This window comes from Somniosus microcephalus, chromosome 25 (genome assembly GCF_052327205.1).
Source record: "Somniosus microcephalus isolate GS21.2 chromosome 25, FLI_Smic_1.0, whole genome shotgun sequence".
Taxonomy (NCBI): domain Eukaryota; kingdom Metazoa; phylum Chordata; class Chondrichthyes; order Squaliformes; family Somniosidae; genus Somniosus; species Somniosus microcephalus.
In genome coordinates, this window is record NC_141011.1 from 12,954,280 (window position 1) to 12,979,639 (window position 25,360).

The 25,360-nt window shown below is 44.0% G+C and overlaps 1 protein-coding gene across 2 annotated transcripts in view; it reads left to right on the forward strand.

Annotated features, from left to right (window-relative positions):
• nphp4 (nephronophthisis 4) overlaps positions 1 to 25,360 on the forward strand; it is a 517,372-nt gene that overhangs the window by 379,282 nt on the left and 112,730 nt on the right. For both annotated transcript variants that reach the window (XM_085966844.1, XM_085966846.1), the window contains exon 13: positions 12,636 to 12,827. In XM_085966844.1, the coding sequence (XP_085822970.1) occupies positions 12,636 to 12,827 (192 nt within the window). The remainder of the gene's footprint in view (positions 1 to 12,635; positions 12,828 to 25,360) is intronic.

Consider the following 25,360-nt stretch of genomic DNA (forward strand, 5'->3'; position numbering starts at 1 on the left):
TAAATCGTGGGGGTGTAAATCGTGGGGGTGTAAATCGTGCAGGTGTAAATCGTGCAGGTGTAAATCGTGCGGGTGTAACTTGGACGGCCGATCTGCTACCCACCGTTTCCTGCCTGACAGTAAAGGTGAAAATTCGCCCCAGAGTATTTGAACGTCAAAGCTTTCAGTGTAAATAAGACATATGACACTCTCACTCCAAGTGTAGTTTATAATTAGCAGATATTGCCATTGGTCCCAGAAATCCACCCTGCTGAATTGAAAACGTGATCCTCTTATAATTTGGTGCAATTCCACAGTTGGGTCATAAATGCTCTAAGGGCATGATTCTTTACCGCCAGTAGAAATGTCCATTAATCTTTTCACTATCAATTGTCGTTGTATTTATAGTATCTGTAAATTTTTCCAGGCAGTTTTTCAATCGCAAAATGTTCACTGCGTTATTGCATTTGGATGTTGTGGACAACTGGATCAGAGTTAGCCCTTTGGGGACTATAAAAAAGCCTGATTGCAACAAAATAGAAATTATGAATTGAAAGCAATAGAACTTTTAGTTCAATATAAGAATATTATTGTGATGGAAGAAAAGTTTTACCACTTGTTACAAATCAAACTACAAGGACATTCTATTTTCTTTATGAACATCACCTGAGCAGCATGTGGTCACTTAAATCGCCAACACAAATCCTCAGTCTTGTTGTATTGGTTGTTTGTTGTATTGTCAAATGTTAGCTACAAAATACTGTGCCAATATCTGATCACAAAGTTGGTAGCTTGCAGGTGAGCGCATTTGATCATTTTCCCAGCTGTACTCCTCTTGTGTTGCTAGTCTTGCAGGATGCTGTAGAAAGAATCTTAGAAAGAACTTGCATTTATGTGGTGTTTTTCATGTCCACAGAACGTCACAAAGCACCACAGCCAATGGAATACTTTTGAAGTGTAGTCACTGTTGTTATGTAGGCAAACATGGCAGCCAATTTTATACACAGCAAGCACCCCCAAACTGCTGTGGAATAAATGACCAGTTAATCCATTTTGACAGTATTGTTTGAGGGATAAATGTTAGCCAGGACATCGTGAAATCCCTGCTCTTCTTTGATTAGTGCCATGAGATCCTTTACAATCACCTCAGTAAGCAGACAAGGCCTCAGTTTTTAAAGTCTCATCTGAAAGTTGGCACCTCCAACACCGCAGCCCTCCCTCAGTACTACATTGAGGCGCCAGCCTAGATTATGTGCTCATATCACCCTTTTAGTAAATGAAGAATTAAAAAAAGTTAAAAAGACTATAGAAAGGTTGATTATACATAGCAGCGAGTGGGACCCATTTTTTGTTAGCTATGTTAATAGTAGATGGAGTGTTAAACAGGTAAGTTGAGTAGAACACGGAATACAGAAGGAAGATCATGCTTAATAAACCTGGCAGTTCCTTGAGGATGTGGCACATAATGTGGATGGGAAATGCAGTGTACTTTCAGAACGCCTTTGACAAGGTACTACATGGGAGACTATTGGAGAAGATTAAAGGGCATGGAATTAAGGGAAGGGTAGCAAATTGGATTAAGACCTAGTTAGATGGGAGGCAACAGAGAGTAGGGGGTCGATTTTATGGAACCTGTCGGGAAGAAGGCGGGACTTCCCTTTTCGGGTTTTTGACCCGCCTACTTCGACGTCCAGCCAATCCGCGCGATTTTCCCTTGATTGACCTTGTTAAGCCCGCCCAGCGGGCTCAGCAGGCCAATTAAGGGCCACCCGGCAACAGGTGACGTCGCAGACTGAAATTTCATCTGTCAAGATTTCCTGACAGATGAAATATCAGTGTCTCACAGCTGTTTGAAGCTGTCAAACACTGACAGTCTGATTTCTAAGCTGAGTCATTCTACGCAGACTCAGTTAGAACTCTCACCGACACTCAAAGCTGAAGGCTGTCACTTTTCACAGATCGCAGCCGTTCAGCTTTAAGTTCCGGGTGAGTGATGCAGCTCCCGACGGCTACAGGAAGAAAGGCTGTTAAGGTAAGTAAAAGTTCTTGACACACTTTAGACACACCAAACACACTTACCTTTACACTCATGCACCCATCACTCACCTGAGCGCCGACATCGCGACCCCTCCAACTCCTTCAACCCAACGGCCCGCTGCTCTAACCTGGCGTGGTTTGGAGCCGTCGGGAAACCCACAAGAACCCCTCAAAATGGGGATTAGGCTAAAAACTGCCTTTAACTACCTGCTAACAGGCAGTTAATTGGCACTAATCCCTTCCCGCCTGGTTTCGGCAGGTCCCAGTGCGGGGCGGGTACCCGCTGCCCCTGAAACTTACGTGGGGCGGGATGGTGTTGGGACCCCCAAATTCGGGATTCCCCCCCCACACGCCTGAAACCCCGCCTGATGGCTCCCCGAAAATCTAGCCCTAGGAGTTAAGGACTGTTTTTCAGAGTGGAAGTAAGTTGTGTGTCCCACAGGGGCTGCCTCCATTCACTGTATATATCAATGGTTTGGATATAGGGCTTAAGGGAGTAGTGTAAAAATTTTCTGATGATACTAAAATAGAAGGCATGATAAATAATTCTGAGCACCTGCAAGGAAGCTGCAAGGAAATATGAATAAGATGGTGAAATGGGCAAAAAAGTTGCAGATGAAATTGAACATCAGTAAGTGTGAGGTGATGTATTTTGGTTAAATACTTTGAATGGGGCTAGGCTGGAGGTGGAAGAGGGATTTGGGGGTTCAAGTTCACAAGACATTAAAGCAGCACCTTAATTGGATAAGGCCATAAAAAAGCTAATGGAATACTGGATTTTAGGACGAGAGGTATAGAATTTCAAGTTCCGATTTTAATTCGGGGCGGGAATCGGGGGTGCATGAGCCTGAAGCACACAGTGTTCAATCAGCCCCCCAGAGTGTGAGATCGTGATGTTTTAACCCTCATTTGAATTCGCACCCAAGTCAGGGGGGATGGACGCCCGGGGCGGGGAGGCCCAAGGTATCCTTGCGGAGCCAAGAGGAGCACAAGGAACCGTTAAAAAAAAAAAAAAACACTTATCTGGACCTCCTGTGTCCGAGATACTGCCTATTTCCAGCTTTTGCTCCCAGGTCAGAGACTGTGCAGGCCTTTATCGCCCGCAGTTAAAATGGCAGGACACGACTTCACCATTTAAATTAGGCCCCACTCCTCTGGGGCGGGTGGCCTTCCTGTGCCTGATTTCAGTTAAGTTAAGATGGAGGGGTGTGGGAACACAGCGTGACCCCCCCATCCCCCTGCTATCTTAAACCACTGCCTGCACTGTTCCCGCCGGGAATTAATGTATCCTCTTAAAAGTTGAGATGCAATGTTGAATCTGTATAAAACCTCAGTAAGACCACAGTTGTAGTACTGTGTGCAGTTTTGGGCTCCACATTATAGGAATGGTATTGAGGCTGTAGAGAGGGTACAGCACAGATTCAGTAGGATTCTGCATAGTATGAGCAAATACAAAGAAAGAATTGAGAAACTTGGGCTTTTTCAATAGAACAGAAGAAATTATGGAGCGATTTGATAGAAGTGTTTAAAATTATGAAGCGATGTGACACAGTAGATAGAAACAGACTGATTCCAGTGATTGAGAAGCCTAAAACAAGGGGATATGGATACTATTACGTCCGTGAATGATTGAGACACGGACAGCAGGAGTGGAACAAAATAAGTCTTTACTGGTCCAAAAATGTGCAGGTTAGGTTGATTGGCTATGATAAATTGACCCTTAGTGTTAGGGGGGATTAAATACGTGGGGTTACGGGGATAGGGTGGGATATGTGTTGGTGTAGGGGTTACGGGGATCGGGTGGGATATGTGTCAGTGCAGGCTCGATGGGCCGAAATGGCCTCTATCTGCACTGTGGGGTTTCTGTGATCTGTGGTGGAAGTCAATAGTGAAACTAAAACAACAGAGGCTCACTAGCGCCTTTTATACAGGGGCGGTCACTGCCGGTACTGCAGTCTGAGACCAGTTATTCTCTTAAAGGTACATACACAACAGATACAAGATTAAATGTGAGCCGTTTAGGACACAGAGCAGGAAAAGCTTTTACAGACAGAGGATTGTGAGGCTGTGGAATGCACTAGCAGAGCTAGTGATTGAGGCAAAGACCATCATTTAAGCATCAACATTCAAGAATAGGTGTGATAGGTGGTTGAAGGAAAAGGCGATAAAGGAACATGAAAACAAGGGTGGCACTTGGGATTAAGGTGACTGCTTGTGTGGTGGATAAACACCAAACTGGTTGGGTCAAATGATATTATAATTTCTCTGTAATTCTATATAATTCTGTGAATACTGTAGCGAGTAGGCAATGGCAGATGTGCCAAATGAATTTGTCTTATCCACTTGACAGTTGAAAACTGTGGACAATTTTCACATCTCACTTTGTCTCATGAGTCTATGTGATCAGTAAATCATGTGTTTTGCAGCAGTTTTCATGCTGTTGAGTATCTTCAGGGCATGTGACCAAATGTGATACATCCTGGAATCCTCAAGCAAGCGAGTAAGGAAATGGGTGCGGCATTGGTTAATATTTTTAAGAGTTCCGTACATATAGGAGCAAATGTTAACCGGATGTTCAAAAAGGGAATGCGGCATGAACCTGGAAGATATAGATTAGTTAGCCTAACACTGTTAGTGACGTAAAGAATATTTCACATGATTGTAGCGATGTTCATTTAAAGAGTGAGGAGGTTGTGAGGAAGAGTAAGCACTGACTTGGATGCTGCAGAGCCATTTTCTTGATAATGTTATGAGGCGGCAACTGAACTAGTGAACGAGGATTATCTAGTGGATAAAATTTGTTTTGGCAAAGCACTTAATTAAAGTTCCACATTTAAGTCTTTTCAGGCAGATTAAGGCACAGGAAGCGAATGGCGAATAAGCTTGCTGGATTGAAAAGTGGTTTGGCTGGAGAAAGCAGAAGGTGATAAATGGAAGAAACTCTGTCAGGGGTAGGCATGGATTAGTGGAGTTCCACGGTGGTCTTTTCTGAGTCCCTTGCTACTTATGATATTCATAAATGAGATGTAGGAAGCTACTTCTAGTACATGATTACAACGTTTACTGCTGGCACCAAGCGGTGTGACCCAGTGATAACTATAAGAGCGATTGATAGCAGTCAAAGGGGTCTGAACCAATTAAGTGGATGGGTTAATTAATGGCAGATGAATTTTAATGTGTACAATTTAAATTAGGGTGGAACAGGAAGCATCAAACGTGTGCATGATGAAGGAATGTCCATTAACAAAGGGATTTGATTGTCACTATGTGAAGTCACTGCGATTTAAAGTAACTCATTGTGTACAAAGCACTTTGGACTGTTTCTGAGAACAGTGATAAAGTGCTATATAAATGCAAGTCTTTCAAGTATTTATTTTCATTTTCTCAAAGTATCCAGCCAGGATGACGCTACTTTCAAAACAAACCATGTGCTCGGATGTATCTCAAGGGCATTTGATTAAAATTTACAACAGGTCACCCTAACCCTGTATCAATGATTCAGGAGGATAGGCCACATCCCGTATTTCTTTGAGTTATCTTTGGGCTGAATATCCATGGGAAACCTTTCCAGGGGTGGACAATACTTCTGCCCGCCCCATGGACACACTACTAACTGGGTCCCGAATCCTGGGGTATGGAGCATTTACATATCGGTGGCGGGTGCCTGCGTCACTTCAGGTCGGGGAGGAGGGACATTGGCAATGGGGTCAGGCTGCAGTGTTAGAGAACCAGCTGGAGATTTTTAATAATTTAATTTTTTTTTTAACCTGTTTCTAATTAGCCTACTGCAGTCAATCACTCTGTGAATGATTCCTGCAGAGAAATTTTAAATCCTCCAATACCTTGAGCAACCTGGGTGCCATTGACGCACAGATATCCCTTGCGCCCAGTTATGCTAGAGCGCAGACGATGGGAATTACTTTGTATTATGTAATATCTGCATCTGTACAGCAACATAATACACTTGCCCGATTAGGCACCCACCTCCAAATCATTTGAAAGTGTTGACATGCTGAGAAAGGATGGGGGCCACATGGCCCTGAAAATTTGTCCCCTTCTCTCAAAAAGACTTTAATGGCTTGGTGAAGGGTCAGAGAAGAATGCCAACTTATTGGCTCTGTTTTAATTTGAATCCCAGGAGATTGCTACCCATGAATTGGCTCCCCATGTTTCTGTTGCTAAATCTGCCTCCCATCTCTTGGGCAGCAGACTCGTAAGTACATAGGAACAGGAGTAGCCCATTCAGCCCTTTGAGCCTGTTCCGCCATTCAATTAGATCATGGCTGATCTGTATCTTAATTCAACCTACCCGTCTTAGTTCCGTAACCCTTAATACCCTTGCCTAACAAAAATCTATCAATCTCAGTTTTGAATTTTTCAATTGACCCCCAGCCTCAACAGCTTTTTTGAGGAAGAGAATTCCAGATTTTCACTACCCTTTGTGGGAAGAAGTGCTTCCTGAAATCACTCCTGAACAGGCTAGCTCCAAGTTTAAGGATATGCCCCTTGCTCTAGACTCCCCCACCAGAGAGAATGGTTTCTTTCTGTCTACCCCATCAACTCCTTTAATCGTCTTAAACTCTAACAGAAAGCTTTCTCCCCAAATCTGTCGCCAGGATTAGGAAGCCGGATTTGCAATGCAAGTGGAGACAGCCAGCTGACAGTCGCTGGTCTTCCAGAATCCCAATTGAAATGCAGTAATATAAAGCAGCTAGCTGATTTCAGGACGCAGAGTGCACCAAAGGGAAAGATTGATCAGGGTCATGATTCAGGTCTTTTAGAACCCTGAGAGGTATGAATGATGTAGATGTGTTATCGGCTATACAAATTGGACAGTGAGGACAAAAGTACAATTTCTGAGCAAGATTAGAGATTAGAAAAAAAGATTTTCTGACAAAGTAGTGGATAAGTTTAACATGCTCCCAGCAACAGTAATGAATGCAGTGCCTTTAAAAAGAGTTGGATGTATATCTGGCTAGAAAGGAATTGAATGCTTTAAGTCTAGATGGAGATGATTGACTGTGCTATCGAACACAGTGGCTCCTGAGCTGCAGAGACCATGGGAATATCATCACTTGGAAAACCATCAGGCAAAGCTAGATAATACAGGAATTAAAGTTAGTCATATTATGGCATTTCACTTGATTATCTTTTGGCAATGTGAAGAACCGCCCCTGAATAGAATAAAGGGAAAATGTATCTTTTAACAAAAAAAATACCTCTTTTTCTCTAATTAAAGACCTGCTAGTGAATCGTGTCATTGTGCAGCCTGGAAATGTGCAATCTATGAGAATGTGATTTTTTTTTGTTAGTGGGCTAATAATTACAGCATGAAAGGAGCATTCTTCTGTTTAAATTTCTTGGGCTGAATGGCCTTTCCTTATGCTTCTGCACATTGTGAGCTGCAGAAATTATGAGCACTGGACTGTGGAGTTTGCCAAATGTTCCTGTGACCCTTGATGTACCATCAGTGAAACACATACAAGAAAGAGTTGTAAACAGTGACATTTCTGATGGGTATAATGACATATTTACTAAGCCGAACCCCAACCCTAAACCCTCGACCTTCCTCAGTTTCTTCACTATCTTCCCTCATACCATCAGTGGGCCTCAGGTAGGACCTGGGAGAGGGGGGAAAGTGATCAGGAGAGAGCGCGTCCAGGAAAGGGATTGGGCGACCAGGAGAGGGAGGTAAGTGATTGGGAGAGGGAGGAGCGGTGACTGGGAGAGGGAGTGGGACAATGATCGGGAGAGGGAGGAGGGGCGAGCAGAAGGGAGGGGGGCAATCAGGAGAGGGGGCAAGCAGTGTCCAGCAGCGGCCCACATGGTTTTATTGTGGAGCCAGGTGGAGAGCTCCTGCATCTCCCAGCTCCACATTCAGGTAAGTACTTTTTATAAAACTTAGCTTTTTGGTGGCGGCCTGCAGAGGTCCGTCCCTTCAAGGTTCGGCTGCATGTCAGCCGCATTTACCTGAAAGCAGCTGTCCCAACACTGGCTGTGTTTAAGGCAGCCCAATTTTACAAAGTGAGATTCAAACAGGTGTTACGCCTCCTATTTGAATATGCAAAGTTCCTAGCACCTGTTTCAGGCTCAGGCCCTGCACGCCTCTTTTCCTGCCTTCACCAATATGGCGGGCAGAGTAGTTCCAGTGCATAATGAGCATGCACATGCAGCCATATTGGATGCGTCGCTGCCATTTTGCGCTTGAAAAACAGGAGCAGTACCATTGAATTTCTGAGCCCGTATATTTTTATTTTCAGGAATTAATTAAGAACACAATAATGCAGGTACATACATTGAACAATCTACCCTAATCCATATTATTTAAATTTGAGAAGTAAACTTCTGCAATGTTTACAAATAATAGATTTGTATATATAGTGTTCTCTTGACTATTAACATTATACCGAGTCTTTAATGGACAAGCAATGGTGCTATTAGGCAAGCACTTCAAAGAATCATATAAAATTTATTATTTCCTCATAAATTAGTTCTTGGAAAACTCAGTAGTTGAGAAATAAAGATTGCTTTTGTACTGAACCCAAGACAAGAGTCTGGTAATGCAGACATCTGCAGTTTTGGAGACCTTTGACTCATTCAGAAAAACAGAGCCTGAAAATATCTCCAATATAACCTTTTAATTTACTGCAATATAGTGTGAGACTTAAAGAACAGTCTCCTTGAAAGTGATCACTGACATTTTGTGTAGTTACTATGGGATTGCTTACACAATGCACCATTCTATGCCTGGTGCTCCCCGCCTCCCCCTCCTCCCAGGATGGTTTCAGCCATTTTCTACAGACTACTGCATAAACATTCATCACTTATGTTTTTGTGGTATTTTCTACCCTTCTTACTCTAGACTGTATTCAGCTTCTGTATTTTGGATCACTTTAATAGATGAGCCCCAACTTCCTGTGACCTTGAGAGGAACTCTTGATATCAAGGTAAGTCCCAGGATAACAAACAGAAAAACCTTCTGGTTAAATATATTTAGTCACTGGAATTATCCTCTGCCCTCATTGGATCTCTCGCATCTTGGATGAGTGAAGAGCGCATCACACCTTCAGGCCTCATTTTAAATGTAAAACCATTAAGCAAATGTATTAGCAAAAGATGACTGAACAAATAGTTATATATTTACAGTAGAAATCCTTCCTCCTAATTCCTCAAGATGAAAATAATAAAGAGGATTGCAACTCTAAGTACTAAGCTAACCCTTTGTAAGTACATTTTATATGATGCATTGTTTCTTTTATGTTTCTCATCACTGCGAGAGTGTATACTAATCTAGCCTAATCTCTTGGAAGCTTCAAACTGAATTCTTCTGTCTCTCTGGACCAGCCGAGATTTCCACACTGACTCCTCAGTTGGAACAGAACAGCTCCTTTTTTAATATCCCAAAAAAGAGTCACTGGGACTTCCTGAATCTTGAGTAATTGACCACTGGAATTTTAAAAGGAACTGTCAGTATTGTACATGGAACCAATAACGCATTGTTTACATTCAAATTATTCTGTAACATTGTATTGGGTTAAGCTTGGGAGAGGAATTGAACTACAGTCGGGTTTTTTTAAACTGGTTATGTACTATGAATTTAAAGGAACAGGCACCAAACCAAAACTAGACAAGAACAAGTCATTTTGGTCACATTAATTTCATTGCTGCAAGTTTCTGATGCGTTTAAATCTAGAGGCGAGCATGGAGAAATGGCCATGCTTCTAAAGGTGAGAATTGTTAAGATTTCAGACTTAATTAAAAATAAGTATTTCTCTTCCAAATAATGCATTTGGAATTTAAGAGGTTTAGCTTTTGACTCACCTTAACCTTCACATCAACATGATGCTATGCAGAACCTGGTAAACGTGGTGTTAAATGTCACTTTGGTGATAGTTATACTGGTTTGGACTGGGTGTTCAGTGTTGATTTGGTGATATTTATACTGGTTTGCACTTTGACTTGGCTCTTTCGGTTATTTATGCTGCTGCTGGGAAAATTAGACATACTGCAGTTTTGAACAGGTATCTGGTGTAGAAATCTGGGAGTATAACTCACACCTGGATAGGGACAATGCTGTACACTGACGGTGTAAAAGGCCTTGAACAGAAGGGAGCAATCCTACCCCTTTTACTGATTACACCAACCATCATAATCTTGGTTGAGGAACAAAATAAAAGGGAAGCACTGGCACATAAGCAGAGGACATTCTGGAAAAGTCCTTACTTAGGGAGAGAAAAATCTACTTACTGCAGTAATAAAGACCGCAAAATCTAATTCAGTCAGCGTATTGTTGGCTAAAATATAATGAATATATGCTAAATGTAGACGTGTATGTATTTTCACACCAAACATTGACCTTGAAATAGAAGTACTGATGAATGAAGGTGCCACATCTAACTGGGAAATCCCTTTGAGAGCCTGAGGAATGGCGGAGGATTCAGTTTGTATCATCTAGGGCTCAACTTCTCCAAGTGGTGCAGATTGTTAGCTTTGATGCTCAGGCAACAAGGACAGATTACTGACTTGATGCCCATTGTCCCGCCTGACCTAAGCTTGGGTCTTTGCAGATGCTTGTAATCATGAGTGTTAGGATGTTATGAGCTCTGCAATTGTTCCCCAAGATCTGCAAGCTCTGGCCAAAGATCTGCTTGAACAATACTTCTCAAGTTGGACATACCCCCAAACACAAGTCAGAGAGCTTTGTATTGATATCCGGATGTGCCTTTAGGGGTTAAACGCCCCCTTTGCCTCCTTGTTAATATGCTGGATATTAATTATTGTGGATGTGTTCTTGTTACCAACAGCAAGTTTAGTTGTTTTTTTTTAATCAGAAACTGCTGCACTTCCATGAGGGTGGTAATCATGTGTAAATAACAAGCGAAACGTGTCCACAGAAGCTTAGGGCTGGATTTTTTCAATGGGGAGATATTGGAGGCGGGACTCCCACTTGTCGGGTTTCAGTCCCGCCTCCATCGACTTCTGGCCAACCCACACTATTTTCCCTTGATTGACCTTGTTAAGCCCGCCCAGCGGGTTTAGCAGGCCAATTAAGGGAAAGCCGGTTACAGAGAACATCAACGTATGACGCTTCATCTATCAAAAATTTTTGACAGCTGAATTGTCATCGTTTGACAGCTCTGTGAAGTTGTGTTCTGTTCTTAAAAACTGCAAATTGACTTCAATTAACCAAAATGCCACCAGCACCATCCCAGGCACAAGGAGTGATACTGTTTTTTTGTTGATTTAGATAAAGATTACTAAAAGGCTCCCTTGTACAAATCAATACCACCTCCGAATTGTGACTGAAATTTTTGAATTAGATCCTGGCTATAATCTCAGATGTCACTTTGTTATTTTTGTTGGTTTACAGTTCCTGTCCCGTCTTCATTATGTTTTCAAGTTTACTTTGTACCAGAATAGACCAGTCACTAAGAATTAGGCTTTTCAATTTGTTTTTATACTGCATGCCGAATGACTGCATCGAATACTCAGAAAATATGCTTGACACAGCAGTTGTACTCCAGAGACCGCCCCCAGTGTTGCCCTATGAACTACAACTCCAACCTCCCACACACTTCATCAGTGTGACATTTACAGTTCCAGCCTGCGGTTACAATCCTTTTGAGCAGGTTGCCTGGTTAGTGTCAGTTACACTGCTGAACTCCAAGACTGTTTTTTGTAGTTTGCTCATCCTTGAACTAATTTCACTGAGGATACTTAAAAGGAGAACTTCGCCTTTCTGGCTGGGATTGATTTAAACTAGGGTGACCATATTTTCTAACCCGAATCCGGGAGCACGCAGGGTGCGAGCAAAGCAAAGTAGCCAGGACGGAAAATGTAGGTTGTGCAGTGTGGCGAGGCAATTTTTTTTAGCAGCCTATATTATTAAAAGTTGCACTACAACTGCAAAACAAATTGTATATAATTACAACGGATGTGACGCCACACTATTGAAGCGCATTCAGACACCGTTTATAAATACAGGAAACTCTTTTTACCGGCACCTAAATAACTGAAAATCTCTCTTAATCGGCAAAATTCAGGAGTAGGTTCAGGTAAGTTTTACTTCATATTAGCGGCCGTGTAACCGGGGTTCCTGGATCTGTGGCCGTGTAACCAGGGTTCCTGCACCTGTTGCCATGCAACAGGGACGCCTGGATCTGTGGCCGTGTAACTGGGGTTCCTGCACCTGTTGCCATGCAACAGGGACGCCTGGATCTGTGGCCGTGTACGGGGCTCTCGTATCTTAGTAAGTATACCTCTCTGTAATCTGGACTTTTTGATCAATCGGCACCACGCCGGTCCCGTCGGTGCCGGATAAAAAAGAGTTTCCTGTAATACAATAACACTGTTCAGTCCATTAACCTGAAACTGTGATTATGTCTAATGGTATGACATGGCTCTAGTCTATTCGGGGATGAGTTTCGTGAACCGGGGACTCTTTCAGGGACATTGTTTGCCCAGGGACACAGTACCTCATCTGGGGACTGTCCCCAGAAAACGGGGACTTATGGTCACCCTAATTTAAACCCAGGTGCAAGTGGGGAAAGAGTGTTGCTCTAACATTGCCTGAATTATAGCTATCTTAGTATTTAATGATTGTTCTGTTTGATTCCCAGGACTACCACTGTGACTTCAAGAGCAACTTTAGCGCAGATGCACGCATTTAACTTCCCTGAGATCCTAGATGATAACAATGAGCTGGCAACGGTGATTGACCCTGATGAACTTTCGAACTTTAATCTGCAGAAGGAAAAAGCAGATTATCTTCAGTGCAATGAGATAATTCTGCAATTTCTGGCTTTCAGCAGGTAACATTAGGAGCGACGGGATACCTAGACTCTGAAGTAACCATTACCTTGGGTAGATGATGTGCATTGACTTACAAAAATGCATTTTAGCCAGGCACATGTAACAAACATGTTTGAGATTTCTGCAAAACCCTTATGGTGCAAGTGTCACATCACTAGACCTCGGGGTCAAAGGAAAAGAGCTGTTGAGAGTGGCAGGAAGAGAACAGCGATTCATAGTTTAAACAAAATATTTCATGAGACAATTAATATTTCTTTACGTTTGGTATAAAATATGAGTAACACTAAAGTTGCAGGCTATGGGAAATCTAATTTATATAGGCCACTGTTAATATTTCTCTTTCTAAAACCTTAGCTAAAAATCAACAACATTCTATTTATTTGCCTTGTGACCGAACTGTATTCAGATTTTGTTTTAGTGTCCTGCCTATGGGCTTTGGCCCTTTACCTTGATTTCTCATTGTAAAATATGCCGGTACCACTGAACTTCAGCCAACACCTAAACCAGACTTTGCACTAAACCGGGAGATTTAATTTAAGTTAAGGAAACTGCAAGGTACAAGGAGTTACTACATATTTTGAGTTGTTAACTTATGGAACAGACTGTGACTTAACGCACTGGATGTGAATGTTGCAGCCTTCAAAAGAGAAATGAATGGTTACCTAATTTGACTAAATAGTGGAAGAAGTAGATGTAAATCTTCTTTACATAGGATGTACAGCACAGAAACAGGCCATTCGGCCCAACCAGTCCATGCCGGCGTTTATGCTCCACTCGAGCCTCCTCCCGTCTTTCCTCATCTAAATCGATCAGCATAACCCTCTCTTCCCTTCTCCCTCATATGCTTGTCTAGCCTCCCCTTAAACGCATCGATACTATTCGCTTCAACCACTCCCTGTGGTAGCGAGTTCCACATTCTCACCACTCTCTGGGTAAAGAAGATTCTTCTGAATTCCCTATTGGATTTCTTGGTGACTGTCTTTGTTGGCGGAGAACATGAACCTTTGCTAATGGAGCAGCAAGATGGGCTGAATGGCTATTTTTCATTCCTAAAATTCACATTTAATGTAGTATCTGTTAAATAATCATTGTTTTTAGCAGCAACTTTTGTGGGTCAGCGCAAACAAAAACAGAAATCACCTCAAACAAAATAAGAAATATAAAAAAATTGTCTCTTTCTGATTTGTTCACCTCCGGGTACAAATGATCCAAACAAGGGACAAACCGCTTGTGCCGCCACAAAACTGGCATTCTGGGAGTACAGACAAGTTCTTTTTCACCCATTTTCAACAGAAGTTTCTTCTGTAGTCATCTTCCCCATTCAAGGAAGTCTTTACAGATGATAGTTTGTTCTGTTAATATAATATTAATGGAAATATTTAGTAATATTTTTGAAGCTTTTGTTGAAGTTTCACATTTTTGTGAACTACCATTGTTGACATAATGGCCCTGAAATTAGGATCGGGAGCTTGCCGCGCGTGCAAGCCCCCGATGTTCACTTACCCGGCGCGCTGACATTTTAATCCTGGCCCGCATTGCATTTCCTCTCACGGGCCCGCTTGAGGTCCTGCCGCGCTGTGCGTGCGTGACCCAGCGGCGTACTTATTGCAATGAGCCGGCTGGGATCACGTGAGCACAGGGCAACCAATGGGAGGTTGCAAAAGCTCATTCATGAGTTTGACAGTAAGAGCTGTCAAACTCATGAAAACTCCTGGCCCCAAAACACTACTTAAACCTGAAAGAAAATTTAAAAAAACATTGCACTACTTAAATGAACTATAAAGAACTCTGAAAAACTATTTTAAACAATAATTTTAAAATTTGAAAAAAAAAATTATATAAAAAATCGGGGCTAAAACTAAACTTACCTTACTGTAAATTCTTTAAAAATAACAAACCTGTGGAAAAAAATTTTCTCAATTGTATAATAGACCACTTACCTGTAAAACTAAGTACTTACGTGTGGTTTTTCAATGCGTAAATACCGGAGGCCTTTACACATGCGCAACTCTCTAAAAATAGAGGAAATCCAAGTCGCACGCGCTGCCCGATACCACGCATGCGTTCAGCCTCTTAACCCCTTGGGTCAGAGGACAGGAAATGCCGGTTTTCAGCGCATGCGCTGTGCATGCTGAAAACCGGCAATTCCTCCGGGCACACGCGTGAGTACCCCATCCTTACTCACGCGCTGTGCCCGGAATTACTGGGCCCTTATATTTGGAACATTTTTTGTGATGACATTTGTTGATGGAGGCCTGCATTGACTGTATTGTGTTGGGTGACCAACATCTCTGGTTGGTTTGTCCTTGATTTTGGTCAGTGCCGTTGCCTAGCTTTGTCAGCTAGGTGTCAGCCTTGGTTCAGTGGTAGCACCCTTGCCTCTGAGTCAGAAGACTGTGGGTTCAAGCCTCACTTCAGAGACTTGAGCACAAAATCTAGGCTGACACTCAATGCAATACTGAGGGAGAGCTGCACTGTCAGATGCGTTGTCTTTTGCACGCGACGTTAAACCAAGGCCCTGCCTGCCCTCTCAGGCGGATGTAAAAGATCCCACGGCACTATTCAGCGAAGAGCAGGGGAGCTTTCCCGGTCTTGTGGGAAACATTTATCCCCCATCCAACACCACCAAAAACAATACGATAGCAAAATACTGCGGATGCTGGAAATCCGAAATAACAACAGAAAACGCTGGAAAAACTCAGCAGGCCCGGCAACATCCGTGGAGAGAGAAACAGAGTCAACGTTTCAGGTCGAAGACCCTTCATCAGAACTGGAAAAAAAGCAGGAAAAGGAATAGATTTTAAAGCAAGTGGGGGCTGGGAAAAGGGGGAGGGGATGAATGAACAAAAGGGAAGGTCAGAGATAGGATAGAAAGCAGGAGAGGTTAAGAGACATTGAGAGACATTAAGAGATATACAGGAAACTCTCGGGCACCTAAATATCCAGAATTCTCTATTAACCGGCAAAATTCATACTCCGAAAACAACACCTCAATAACCGGAAATGTTGCCGAGTCCGAGTCTTCCACGGTGGCCGAGTTAGTCAGTGGGGGTAGCTCTCCAAACTGCCGCTAATCGGCTTCCTGGCGCTGTCGGAAGTCCAATTACTGTATACTGCACATTTCTTGATTTTTTTATTTTTGTTTGTTAAAAATATCCTCGGTAGATAACCCTCTCCGTCATCCGGAATTTTTAATCAACCGGTGCCATCCCGGTCCCGGCGGTGCCGGATACCAAAGAGTTTCCTGTACAAGGAACAAAGGATGGCTCTAGGTGAAGTGTGAATGGCGCGGGCAGAATGAAGGACAGCTGCTGTGTGGGAGGGAGGAAAAAAGCCCAGACCAAAGTGTGGATAAAAAAATGAGAAAAGAAAGGGAAAATATATATATGTGATAGGGGCCGAGGTTATGATCTGAAATTGTTGAACTCTATGTTGAGTCCAGAGGGCTGTAAAGTGCCTAATCGAAAGATGAGGTGCTGTTCCTCGAACTTACACTGAGCTTCTGTGGAACAATGCAAGAGGCCGAGGATGGTGAGGTCTGAGTGGGACACCAAAAACAGATTATTTGGTCATTAATTTCATTGCTGTTTGTGGCACCTTGCTGTGCGCAAATAACTGCCTGTTGCGTTTCCCTACATTATAACAGTGACTACACTTCAAAAGTAGTTAATTGGCTGTAAAACACTTTGAGACCTCCTGAGGTTGTGAAAGGTGTTATATAAATACAAGTTCTTCTTAGTTTCAAGATACGCGCACCTTGCAGGGACTGTTTTCTCTGTCTAACTCCCATCCAAGGTACTTGCGACCTCCAGAAGTAAACAGTCTGCTGATGTGTTGTGGTGTTTAGTCCATTGAAAGGAGATCTTGCAGAACAGGATGGCTTCACTTGGTACTCTATTGAATGAAAGGGCTCTAGTTCCAAGTCAGATAGAGAATACAGTGTATGGCAGGTTACTCTCAGAAGCAAAACAAATCATTGATTTTTTTGATTTGCAGCTGTACAGTAACACTGTTGTGTTCTTTGCTGTTCGATAATAATGTGGAATTTCTAATGGTTTAACGTTTTATCGACAGCTGATAACTGCACAACAATCCATAGCAAATTTCTGTGAGGAAGACGTCAGGAGCTGCTGAATTTGTCAGTGTTACAATTGGCTTTTGAACCCTTCATTCATTACCACAATCCTCTTCAAATGGTCATGTTTTTTGTTGAAAGAAAACATGGTATTTTGTAGTGATTTAGAATTGCAGCTTGGAATTCAGGATATGGATAAGTGCACTTTAATAATCTTCAGCAAATCAAAAAGAATTGCCATCTTGGGCCGAGTAAAAGTTTTCATGGCTGAGAGCATATTTTGATGGTTACCACAGGAGCTGGGGAAGGTCTTGTTGCAGTGAATGCCAAACTTCAACTCTCTGCTGGATATTCACTAAAAGAGCTCGCTTAGCTTAGATCAAACGTACACCAGTTTATCAGTTTTGAATGTCAAGTAGCTGCCTGCTGTTTAAAGCAGAGAATCGCACATTCAAAACTTACAGTTACAGGACTTTGGAGAAAATAAATTGAGTCAGCATGGAGCTGAGAAGCCAAGTAGCAAGCATTGTGGGTGGTATTGTGATGTTCCAATTTAATATTCTTAATTTGGAGTGTTCCTTCAAGGCTAAAACCTATGATACATGAAGGAGACTTGAAACAGCAGCAGTGGAACTTCAATTTAAGCCTTAAAGTGCCCTCTGGCAGAATTTGTTAATACAAATGCAGGGATGCTCTATCACAAATAATAAGCAGCCAAATTAGGTTCACTGCTGCATTTGTCACTGTAGCTGACCTTAAAACTACACGGAGGCTAGAAAGAGAGAGAGAGAGTGGAGAGATGATGCACAGCATGAATGACTTTTAACTTTAAGTAATATAGAGATGTCCCAACATACTGGGCTATGGAGCAGGATGATGCGGGTTCACCACCATGATTGCCAACAGTGGGAGCAGAATTACTATGGTCGCTATGTGCAGCAACATCATAAATATGCTGCTGAAGATTTCCTCTATTCCATATTTATAGCAAAATTGTAAGGGGGAAAATTTGGGTGCTAGGAGGTACGTGAAAAAGTTCGTGCCCCTCCGCCGGAACTTCATTGGTAGCGTCCCAATCAAGAGGTGGCGTGCTACTGGAAGCCCTCCACCTCCTTCTTGGGGCGCTACAACTGAATATCGCGGTGTTACGTGCAACAGTGCGTCATTGCAGACCTCCTCCCCTGATTAAAGGGGAGGGACCTAGCGCTGCCCGCACCGGGGCCCTGCCAGACCACTGGGGAGCAGGGTGCCGTGAAAACAGCCCGGCACTCGAGAGGAATGCCGGGCTGGGCGATCATGGCTGGCACCCCGAGGAAAAAAGGGGAACAGGGCAGGTGCGGGCAGTTGGCCAAAAAAAAAATAGCCGCCCGACACCTGCCTTTCTTACTAGCGCCGCTGCCGCTGCAAAAACGCCCCCCTGACCCTGTCAGACATATCGTCCGGCGATAGGTCAGGGGGCGCAAGGGAAGTTTGCGGCCAGGGCGCTGCGCATGGAGACGACGTCATTGCCGGCGGTGCAATGCCGCGGGGCGCTTCCACTGCCGCTAACCTCCCGCTAAATTTTGCAGGAGGCATTAGCTGCGCCACGCCCGGGCGGTAGAGGATTTGCGCCCCTTTAGCGCTAACGTGAGGCACAAATCAACCCAATTTTTTCCCCTAAGTGTTTTGAAAGTGTCTACAATTTCACTAGAATGACTGAACTGAGGAATCGAACTTCACTGACACATTTATGACATTGCTACACATTGCGACCAGAGGAATTCTCAGCCCAGTGTTAATTCCTGATCTCATCTCGGCCAGTACATGGAGCTGTGGTATTTCCCCACAGGAATGGAGGGAACATTGGAGAGTGAGTCACTGTGGATTGCTCAAGTACCTCCTAGCACCCAGTCGATGAGTGGTAGATAATTGTGTGGAGGTCCCCGGTAATCCTGCCAGTTGGAAAGTGGTGTACGGGGAGATAAGAGAAAGGGCAGAAAATACATTCACCCAGTCAACTATTGGAATTTCTATTTTAAGTCTACCATGAGAAACAGTAAGGTGTTATGCTTTCAAATATAGACGCTGGTTGATGAAGTCATTGAGGCTTCTGTATCAGTCAGTAACATAGAAACATAGAAGATAGGAGCAGGAGTAGGCCGTTCGGCCCCTCGAGCCTGCCCCACCATTTAATGAGATCATGGCTGATCATCCAAATTCAGTACCCTGTCCCTGCTTTCTCCCCATATCCCTTGATCCCTTTAGCCTTAAGAAATATATCCACTCCTTCTTCAATATAGTTAATGAATTGGCCTCTACTGCTTTCTGTGGTAGAGAATTCCACAGGTTCACCACTCTCTGGGTGAAGAAATTCCTTCTCATCTCTGTCCTAAATGGCTTACCCCTTATCCTTGGACTGTGACCCCTGGTTCTGGACTCCCCGACCATCGGGAACATCCTTCCTGCATCTAGTCTGTCTAGTCCTGTTAGAATTTTATAAGTTTCAATGAGATCCCCTCTCATTCTTCTAAACTCCAGCGAGTATAAGCCCAATCGACCCAATCTCTCCTCATACGTCATTCCTGCCATCCCAGGTATCAGTCTGGTGAATCTTCGCTGCACTCCCTCCATGGCAAGAACATCCCTCCTCAGATAAGGCGAACAAAACTGCACACAATACTGAAGGTGTGGTCTCACCAAGGCCCTGTACAACTGCAGCAAGACATCCTTGCTCCTGCACTCGAATCCTCTTGCTATGAAGGCCAACATACCATTTGCCTTCTTAACCGCCTGCTGCACCTGCATGCTTACCCTCAGCGACTGGTGCACAAGGACACCCAGGTCTCATTGCACTTCCCCTTCTTCCAATCTATTGCCGTTCAGATAATAATCTGCCTTCCTGTTTTTGCCACCAAAGTGGATAACCTCGCATTTATCCACATTATACTGCATCTGCCATGCATCTGTCCAATCACCCAACCTGTCCAGATCATACTGGAGTTTCTCAGCATCCTCCTCACAGCACACACGCCCACCCAGCTTTGTGTCGTCTGCAAACTTGGAGATATTACATCTAGATCATTAATATATATTGTGAATAGCTGGGGCCCAAGCACCGATCCCTGCGGTACCCCACTAGTCACTGCCTGCCACTCAGAAAACGACACGTTTATTCCAACTCTTTGCTTCTTGTCTGCCAACAAGTTCTCTATCCAAGTCAGTACCTTACCCCCAATCCCATGTGCTTTAACTTTACACGCTAATCTCTTATGCGGGACCTTATCGAAAGCCTTCTGAAAGTCCAAATACACCACATCCACTGGTTCTCCCTTGTCTATTCTACCAGTTACATCCTCAAAAAATTCCAGTAGATTAGCCAAGCACGATTTACCTTTTGTAAATCCATGTTGACTTTGTCCGATCTTGTCACTGTTTTCCAAGTGCTCTGCTATTACATCTTTTATAATGGACTCTAGCATTTTCCCCACTACCGATGTCAGGGATTCCAGAATTTTGGAAGATGACCAGCAATGCATCTACTATTTCTAGGGCCACTTCATTAAGTACCCTGGGATGTAGATTATCGGGCCCTGGGGATTTATCGGCCTTCAATCCCGTCAATTTCCCTAACAGCATTTCCCTACAAATACTGATTTAATTCAGTTCCTCCCTCTCCTTAGACCCTATGTTCCCCGACATCTCTGGGAGGTTATTTGTGTCCTCCTTTGTGAAGACAGAACCAAAGTATGTATTTAATTGGTCAGCCATTTCTTTGTTCCCCATTATAAATTCCCCTGATTCTGACTGCAAGGGACCTACGCTTGACTTTACCAATTTTCTTCTCTTCACATATCTATAGAAGCTTTTACAGTCAGTTTTTATGTTCCCTGAAAGCTTACGCTCATACTCTATTTTCCCCCTCTTAATTAATTAAGTATGCAGTGCCAAAGACACTGGAGCAAAAATAATGAGTACAATGGTCAATTTTTAGAGGCACCTCTGGGTTCGCTACTCAGGACAGCTCAAAATTTGGAAGTGAGACTTTTAGATGGGATGACACTGTTTGTGCCCAACAAATTACATACATGGTACTAAGACTTGTTGACTTGTCATAGACGCCCACAGACCAAAGCTCATATGGGCTCTTTCACCTTTGAGAAACTACCTCCCCAACCTTGGGCCCCAACTCTAAAATATCAGGACAAAATAGCAGAGGAGAGCTACCAGAACACTCACTCCAACGCAGTAAGGCTTGGCCTTACAATCTTCCGAATCAGAGGGCAGTCTCACAAAAAGTAGCATTACTTTCTTAACATTTTATGAATCCACAGTTAAGAAAAAAACCCTTTCCAGTCTACAAGGAATTTATCAGATGCCATTTGTATCAATAATTAACATAGGCTGCGATTTTCCCTACCTCAGCGAGTCCGTGGCGGGCGATGTCGGTGGCGGGCCGTGGCCCCACTGCTGGCTCCATCCCGGTCTCCGACATGACTTTCATGGCTTGATCGGGTGGATGCGGTGAGGATGTTCCCAATGATGGGTGAAACTAGAACTAGGGGGCATAATCTTAAAATAAGGGGCTGCTCTTTCAAAACTGAGATGAGGAGAAACTTCTTCACTCAGAGGGTGGTAGGTTTGTGGAATTTGCTGCCCCAGAAAGCTGTGGAGGCTACATCATTACATGAATTTAAAACAGAAATAGATAGTTTCCTAGAAGTAAAGGGAATTAAGGGTTACGGGGAGCGGGCAGGAAATTGGACATGAGTCTAGGTTCGGAATGGTCATGGCCCTGTGGGTAGTGGAGCGGGCCCAGGGGCCGTGTAGCCTGGTTCTGTTCCTACTTCTTGTGTTCTAATTCTGTGTTAGATTTCAGGAGATGGTTTTATTCCTGTTCCTGGCTGGGGTGGAGATCGCCTTTACAGAAGGTAAGTACTGTAGAAAATATAGGGACAGAGTGATCTCCTGGAAGAGTTTCGATCGCCTAGATGGGTCGGAGAGGAATTTCCCAGATTTTTTCTCCCAAATTGGCCATTGGGTTTTTTATCTGGTTTTTCGCCTCTCCCGGGAGATCACATGGGTTCGGGTGGGATGGAGAGTGATAGAAGATTTGAGGTTAGGATCAGATCAGCCATGATCTTATTGAATCACAGAATCACAGAAACCCCACAGTGCAGATAGAGGCCATTTCGGCCCATCGAGCCTGCACCGACACATATCCCACCCGATCCCCGTAACCCCTACACCAACACATATCCCACCCTATCCCCGTAACCCCATGTATTTAATCCCCCTAACACTAAGGGTCAATTTATCATAGCCAATCAACCTAACCCGCACATCTTTGGACTGTGGGAGGAAACCGGAGCACCCGGAGGAAACCCACGCAAACACGGGGAGAATGTGCAAACTCCACACACAGTCACCCGAGGCCGGATTCGAACCCGGGTCCCTGGCGCTGTGAGGCAACAGTGCTAACCACTATGCCACCGTGCTGCGCTATTGAATAGTGGAGCAGGCTCGAGGGGCCGATTGGCCTACTCCTGCTCCTATTTCTTATGTTCTTATGTTTCCCCTGATTGGGCTTGTTAAGCCCGCCCAGCGAGTTTCCCGACCAATTGAAGGAAGCGGGTCTGATGACGCCATGTGATGACACGTCATCAGCCCGTTTCCTTAAAGGGACCATGCCCAAATTTACTTTGACATTTGTGCTGTCAGTGTTCTACAACATTGAGGTGCTGCAAACACTGACAAACACTGCACAAAGGTGCACGGCTGCACCCAGTCACTCCCATGACTCCCTCCATATGCTTATGCTGGAGTCGTAGCACGCAGGGAGGTTCTCTTGCCTTCCAATGGGTGGAAGAGACCTCCCCAGGAGACCAGCGCAGCCTGGTTGCACATTGCACAGGAGAGCACAAGCAGGGATGTCATCGGGAGGACCAGGCTGCAGTGGCACAAACCTTTCAATGATCTCAGTAGGTCAAGAAACGTGACTGTAAAGCCACACTCAACCTCGTCCTGCTGTGCCACTCATCACATCCACATCACGCTGCCTTCCCTACCCTACTCCTGCACATCCTTACTCACACCAACTTACCTTGCACCTCCACCCATCCCTCTCTATCTACATTATCACTTCCCCATCTCACTAGCCTCCCCTCACACGCACCCTTCATCCTAGTGCAATTATACCAACTACCAACACACAAGGACAGGCACTTGTGTGTTTTAGCCATTGTTCATGTAAAGTTTCTGTTAATGTGCTGTCAAACATTTAAATCTTTATTTTCAACACTTTGCGTTCTTGGACAGATTTGTGTGCACCTTTGGAAGTGGCTTAATGAGTTACAGTGAATGGTGAAACGTAACGGAACCCCTGTATGAGTGTGAAAAGAATGGCTTGGACATTGTAGGGATGCTTTATGTTGTTGGTGTGGGGGTGGTGCCAACCTGGCGCATCATGTGGTAGCCAGGCTGTGAATCATAGAAAGTTACAGCACAGAAGGAGGCCATTTTGGCCCATCATGTCCACGCCGGCCAACAAAGAGCTATCCAGCCTAATCCCACTTCCCAGCTCTTGGTCCGTAGCCCTGCAGGTTAGAGCATCCCAAGTGCACATCCAAGTACTTTTTAAATGTGGTTAGGGTTCCTGCCTCTACCACCCTTCCAGGCAGTGAGTTCTAGACCCCCACAACCCTCTGGGTGAAGAAATTTCCACTCAAATCCCCTGTAAACCTTCCACCAATTATTTTAAAAATGTGCCCCCTGGTTTTTGACCCCTCTGTTAAGGGAAATAGGTCCTTTCTATCCGCTTTATCTGTGCCCCTCATAATTTTATACACCTCAATAAGGTCTCCCCTCTGTTCCAAGGAAAACAGACCCAGCCTATCCAGTCTTTCCTCATAGCGAAGATTCTCTACTCCCAGCAACATCCTTGTAAATCTCCTCTGTACCCTCTCTAGTGCAATCACATCTTTCCTGTAATGTGGTGACCAGAACTGCACGCAGTACTCTAGCTGAGGCCTAACTAGTGCTTTATACAGTTGAAGCATAACCCCCCTGCTCTTGTATTCTATGACAAGGCTAATAAAGGCAAGCATTCCGTCTGCCTTCTTAACCACCTGGCCTGCTACCTTCAGGGATCCGCGGACATGCACTCCAAGGTCCCTTTGTTCCTCTCCCATACTCATTGTCCTACCATTTAATGTGTATTCCCTTTTCTTGTTAGCCCTCCCCAAATGCATTACCTCACACTTCTTCGGATTGAATTCCATTTGCCACTGTTCTGCCCACCTGACCAATTTATTGATATCTTCCTGCAGTCTACAGCTTCCTTCTTCAGTATCAACCACACAGCCGATTTTAGTATCATCTGCAAACTTCTTAATCATACCCCCTATATTCAAGTCTAGATCATTGATATACACCACAAAAAGCAAGGGACCTAGTACTGAGCCCTGCGGAACCCCACTGGAAACGGCCTTCCAGTCACATAAACACCCATCAACCATTACCCTCTGCTTCCTGTCTCCGAGCCAGTTTTGAATCCAACTTGACACTTTGCCCTGGATCCCATGGGCTTTTAACTTCGTGACCAGTCTGCCATGTGGAACCTTATCAAAAGCCTTGCTAAAGTCAATACACACTACATCAAACGCACTACCCTCATCTACCCTCCTTGTTACCTCCTCAAAAAATTCAATCAAGTTTGTCAGACACGACCTTCCCTTAACAAATCCATGCTGACTATCTTTGATTAATCCGTGTCTTTCTAAATGAAGATTTATCCTGTCCTTCAGAATTCTTTCCAATAATTTTCCCACCACCGAGGTTAGGCTGACTGGCCTGTAATTACTCGGTCTATCCTTTTCTCCCTTTTTAAACAAGGGTACCACATTAGCAGTCCTCCGGCACCACACCTGAAGCCAGAGAGGATTGAAAAATGATGGTCAGGGCCTCTGCTATTTCCTCTTTTGCTTCGCTTAACAGCCTGGGATACATTTTATCCGGGCCTGGGGATTTATCCACTTTTAATGCTGCTAAACCCCTTAATACTTCCTCTCTCACTATGTTTACTTCATCTAATATTTCACACTCCTCCCCGTGATAGCAATGTTTGCTTCGCCCCCTCTCCTTTGTGAAAACAGACGCAAAGTATTCATTAAGAACCCTACTGACATCACCCGCCTCCACACACAGATTACCCTCATGATCTCTAATAGGCCCTACCCTTTCTTTAGTTATCCTCTTACTCTTAATCTGTATATATAAAACGGTATGTCTCTCTGTCTGTCTTTCTGTCTCTCTGTCCAGCTATACAATCAAAAGTTATAGAGCGTACCTACACTTGTGTTACATCAAAAGAAAGCTTACGATTCCAGAACGGTCGTAAGCGTATTTACGTTTCGGTGAGACAAAAATTGTGCCCCGCGGGATCCACAAAACGTTCAAAATTCCGCTCATTATCTGCTCATT